Raw genomic sequence first — 5,813 nt, forward strand, 5'->3', positions numbered from 1 at the left:
GATACGTTGACTTGTGATTTTTAAAAAAAGTACCAATACGACACGTCATCGACACGTTAATTAAATTCTTTAAAATTCTTCATTTATATAGTATAAATTTATTTTTGTACTTATTATTGATTTTTCTTGTTGAAATCTTTTAAATATGAATACTTATTTTTTATTTATTAACAATTTTGAGTAAAATATATAATAGCTACAGTAAGAAAGAAAAATGATTATTATAGAGTATTCTAAGAGTGTTGGTATCGACACGTGTCAGATACGGACATGTTTTCCTAGTTAGAGTGTCCATACTACAGAGACAACCGCTAAAAGAGATGTAAAATCTTCACAGTTTTCATGAGATATTACCGTAAAGTATGAATATTTTTGAAAGGCAAATTCCCATTAGATGTCATCTCTTGAAATTTTCATGTTTGCATGACATATTAGAATTTTTGAACGTAACTCATACGCTATTAACAATATCATCTTAGTGCCTCAATATCCTTAGGAAAAAGTGAAGACCAAAGGAAAACTTGCACACCATCACTTCGTAATACAGCAAGAGGGAAAGGCTTGCTAATACAGAGGATTGAAAGAGACCATAGAGATTCCAATGTAGATGCAGCATGCTAAGCAGTGGAGATTTTATATCGTCATTGAGTGAAGAAGGAAGGGAAACTTATAATAGCATAGACTAAAGGCTATAGATGTCAACTAGATAGATGGAACTTGTACTGATGATCACACCCCGACTAATTTCCCAGCCTCCTTTTTGCCAAGTGTACTCCATTCATTCTCTTCTTGCCCCAAAAAGTATTTCTTTGCTGTTTATTCTACACTATCTTTTCCAGAAATTCTTCGTAATTACTTTCCTTTTCATGCCTGGGCATATAAATAAATAAGAATATTTCTAGAATTTCTAAACAATGTTGTGGATTACAATTGTGGCGTATGCATCTCACTGTTAAATTTGATTTATGCTTGTCATTGTCCTTAGTGGTTTAAACTGAAACAGGTGTCCGACATGGGACCTCGGGCTCTTGCCATCTCTTTGCCTTTCTCTTGTGCTTTGGGTCTTCTCTCATCCATGATATCTTCTACTATGGGTAAATTTAATAGATTGCTCTCATTTCCCGTGCTCATTTACTAAGTACAGTATTTATCCTCCTTTTATAATTTTATACCTTTTGTAAATAAGATATTTTCTTATGGTAAATCCCATTATTTAATCTATCTGAAGGAATACCATAAACAATGAATTGAGAATCTTCCCCCGTGATTTTAGAAATCGTAGATCTTGTGAAAAATGTCCATGGGATATGTAATAGAAAAGCTTGTGCCCATGAAATTCTAGATAATGAACATTCCAAAGGAAAAAAACTAATCACCAAGCCAATGAAAGGAGGAGGAAATGTGTAGGGTTTATGAAAACACGTGGTGTAAGTTTCGTGTTCAAACCCTGAAAGGATAATTAGTAGGTTTCCTTAAGCTAACAGGCAATATGCATTTTCCTTAAAGAGTATAAGAAACATAGTCATTGACTTTGCTAAACAAAATTGCACCTCCATTGTAGATTATATATGGAGAGACTGGGAAACTTTTACATGCCTTCTTCAATTCTTCAAATTCATAAAGGGTTGATGTAAACAGACTTTGGGAACATTAAAATGAAGTTTCCTACATTGAGATTCTAGTGGATTTTGGCTTTGAAAAATATGATTTATTTTTTATTTATTTATTTTAATTTTGAAAATAAAGAGGATAGCCTAATGATTGAAAAACACAGACATAATTTGATCATGTTAACAAAGTTGTAGATTGTATCCAAAGGCGTATGTGCATGTGTATTAGCCAAATTTGTCTTGGATTACCAACTTAGCCTCTGTTTGACAAACAGAGTTTTTTTTTTGGGAAAATGGGTTTTAGAATAGGGAGATTTTGGAGATTGTGTGGTTAAAAAGTAGTGAAAAATTCTGAGTTATGTGCAAAATATTTTATTATGAGAATGTGTGGTTAAAAATGAGTTTAAGAAAAAGAGAGTTTTGTTTTAAGGGCTTAATATCTTATTAACAAAATTTTTTTAAGCCTGAACTCTGATTATTGATTAAATTCGTGTGACTGCAATTTTAACTACAATATTCGAGTACAAGTCTGTATCAGATGCATTGTGCTCTATATTGTTTATAATTTATTTTCTTTATGGGGCTTGTTTTATTTGTCAGGTTTGTACATAAACATAGAGCTACAAGAGTAATTTGAAATAAAAATTTATACATCAAAATGGAAACTGATCTTGAAAAGTCGAAATCTTCACGAGATGATCCTGGAGTCAAATTCTCTCTTAATAGTTAAACTCTTCCTCTATTTGTTATGTTCTCAAGTATATATCTCTGCTTTTCTCTTTAACTTTCTTGTTATTACCATTTTAAAGACCAGTGTTTTGATTAAGAACTAGAATGACTTGTCTGATTGGTCGCACTCGGCAGTGAGCAAGAGTTACATATGGGCTTACGCATCGTTTCAATTTGCGATAGTGATCCTATTTGCACATATATTTTATTCTGTGGTACGTAAAACTTCCTCTTTCTGTAATCTGTTCCTTTCTCTGTTTTGTATTTTCCTTTTTGTCCTTCGGGATATGTTCTGCTAATTCCATCTAATTTTATATTCGGAATTTGGGAATCATACTATGCAGCTCAAAGTAAATGCTATTCTGTCCGTGTTGCTTTCTTCTTTCACTGGGTTTGGAATTGCAATTAGCACTAATTCACTTCTTGCGGAGTATTTGCGATGGAAAGCAAGTCGTCGTCAACAGGCTTCCCGACAGAATATAAATGGTGGCGTTGAACTTCATCGCCAACATCAGCAAAGACGCCAACACCACCCGTCTCCCCAAAATCATCGTCGTCATAATCTACATCAAAATCAAGAGCAGCAAACATAGTTTATCTGTTGGAATAGTTGAAAACACTAGGCAGGTGCAGTGTACGAGCAAGTATAAATATCAAATTTTAGGTGTTTTGTATTGTAGTAGCACTTGTTATATGTCCTTTTTGAAGTTTGAAGGGGTGAATATGACACCAATTTTTGGGATTTATCTTTCACCTTTGTTATTATTAATGATAATTTCAAGTTTTAACATTTCATACATATATTCTCAATTAAAATTTATCCAAGAGAATATTAGAAATTATATCTATCTTTAAATGTTTCAATTTCATAAATAGAGCAAATTTTATTTTATTTATTATTATTATTATTATTATTATTATTATTATTATTATTTTTTTTTTTCAAAAATCAGGTATACCCCCACTACATTACGAGAGAGACATTTCATCATCCTCCGAATATATGTACTTTGTGCCAGCGGTCTCCACCTATTTTTCGATGCTGTTCCACCTCCAAACTTCGGAGCCTACCTCGTAGATTGGTGTCGCTCCTCCGTCACCGTTCCTCGTGTGCTATGTGTTTATCCTGCTTTGCCTAATGTTTTTACTTGTTGCCTCAATACAAATAGGTAAGTTTGCTTTTATGCCAGAGACATGAAGGTGGTTGTGGTGGAGGAGAGGCAGATGAAGTAGATTCCTCCTTGGCCTCCAACATTGTCTTCTTCCATTGCTCAAGTTGAATTGGTAGATTTGGTGGTGAAGGAGATGGTGTAGGCGGTGGGTCAGGTCATGGTGGTGGCCTCGGACTATTTCAGTTTTTTTTTTTTTTTTTTTTTTTTTTTTTCGTTATTTTATCTCGTGTTCAGTCCTGTTGATCATCTCATACCTATTCAAGAAGAGTAAGTATCATGTTTGTCGGAAGGAAAAATTAAAAGACGCTAATATTTGACTTCTTTAAGAATTAAGAAGGTTCAAAGATATTCGTATGCTTCATACCATTGATTCGGCCAATGTCTTGGCAATCTTAATCCTCTCACTAAAGAAACATTCTTAATTTACATACTAAACGTCAAGAGTTGAAATCTACGAACACGAACAAGAAGGAGAACAAAATTTTCCTCACAGTTTTTTAACAAATATGTTATGAATGGAATCGAATCAGAATTGTAATCCACAGTTCTAATTTGAATTTGGTTCCGGTAATTAAGTGAAACCTAATAAAAAAGAGATGAAGAAGGGCAAATATATATATATATATAAAGCAAAACCGCCCCTAGCCACCCTTTAGTCCTCAGCTTCCGTGCCACTCCAACCCTAATCCCTAATCCCTCGTGGTCGCCCTCGATCCCAACCCCAGTCTCTTGTCCCCACGAAGCATATAGAGGCTGACTTCCAATCACCATAGGTGGCTCCATCACTACTTCAAGAGTAGGGACACAGCCAACTAGGGACCAGTGGGGCAGTGGGGGCACTCACTCCAATTTTATTTTATTTTTATTACCTTTTGTGTTTTTGAGGCTTCACCTTTCTAAGTAGATGCCAAGGACCTTTAAAATAATTATATGTACGTTAAGTTTTGAGAGAGAGAGAGACACATTCATCTAGCATATACATTTTTAGACTGTCAAATGGGGGAAAAAAACTGAACTTTCGCACTACTATTTCATGTAAGATGATGCTACCTCACAATATTCTTTCGAAATTAAGCCTATGAATTTCTATAATATTAGAATAATGAAACAGTTTAAACTGGTGCCACACAACGTTGTTCATATTCGATGAAACAGTAATTTCCAATTTAAACTGGTGCTACACGACGTTGTTCATAATATCATCGCCACTGAAATAAATGAAATTGAAAACAAATCTTGGTTGAAGGTTCTTGCATATTATTGTAGTTAATTTTCATGATATAGAAGGAGATGTCCTCAATTGAGATTGTGATGAATGTTAAAAGTTATTCTAAATTTAGGTGTTCTTAATTGAGATTTTATTAAATTTTAATGAAATTCATTAAAATTTAGGAGTCCTTAATTGAGATTTTAATAAAATTCTTTAAAATTTAGAGTCGTTAATAATTAATGGATTTATAAAAATTTCATTAGTTAAAGAATTTTAAAAGAGTTGGATGGATTTCAAACTTAAAAATACATATAAGCAAATCTTTTGAAATTTCACCATATTTGATGAGATTTAATAGAATTTGTAAGAATCTATTCATATCCACAAAATTCATTAAAATCTTTGTTGAGAACACCCCATGAATATTTTAGGAAAAAAGAAGAGAAAAATGGAGCAAATCATAATCGAAGAAAAGAGCCAGAAGGCATATTCTGTTAGGATACATTGATTGTATCTCCTACCATTCATATAGTATATATCAATAATTGTAAATTGCGTGCATTAATGGTTTTGATATTTATGCAAGAACAAAGGAAATAGTAAACGAATATACATTTATCGAATAGCATATACACAAGTAGAGATTTCTCAATTAACAACCATATCGAAAATCGGGTTTTATGTATCTAGTAAAAGCATGCAATTGTATGCACAAATTAATCATTTTTGGTATCGACATTGAAACTTGACGAAGGAGCAGCATACCTAGAGGAAAAACTCCCGTAAGAGTCGTCTTCATTGTTACCTTCATCAAAGTTTTGAGCATAACTCAATGGACTATATCTGAAGTTGCCAGCCGGCAGTTTTCGATTTGTTCGATTTCTCAATGACAACAACGAAAACATTTCTTTGAAAAATCCCCAGCACGAAACTTTAAATTTTTCTTTGTCTTCTTCTTCTTCGTCTTCACCCTCTCGATTTCGAGAAGACGAATGGTTCTCTATAGCTTCAATCTTTTTTTGCTTCATAATGTGTGCATAGAGAGAGAGAGAGAGAGAGAGAGAGAGAGAGAGAGAGAGAGAGAGAGAGAGA

General features: G+C 33.4%; 1 protein-coding gene across 1 annotated transcript in view; it reads left to right on the top strand.

Moving 5' to 3' along the window:
* LOC111397822 overlaps positions 1–3,136 on the top strand; it is a 7,792-nt gene extending 4,656 nt beyond the window's left edge. The window contains exons 4-7 of the mRNA XM_023024797.1: positions 497–603; positions 986–1,094; positions 2,475–2,554; positions 2,684–3,136. Of these exons, the coding sequence (XP_022880565.1) occupies positions 497–603; positions 986–1,094; positions 2,475–2,554; positions 2,684–2,932 (545 nt within the window). The 3' untranslated portion in view covers positions 2,933–3,136. The remainder of the gene's footprint in view (positions 1–496; positions 604–985; positions 1,095–2,474; positions 2,555–2,683) is intronic.
* The last annotated feature ends 2,677 nt before the right edge of the window (positions 3,137–5,813 follow it).

This window comes from Olea europaea, chromosome 7, assembly GCF_002742605.1.
Source record: "Olea europaea var. sylvestris chromosome 7, O_europaea_v1, whole genome shotgun sequence".
Classification (NCBI taxonomy): Eukaryota; Viridiplantae; Streptophyta; class Magnoliopsida; order Lamiales; family Oleaceae; genus Olea; species Olea europaea.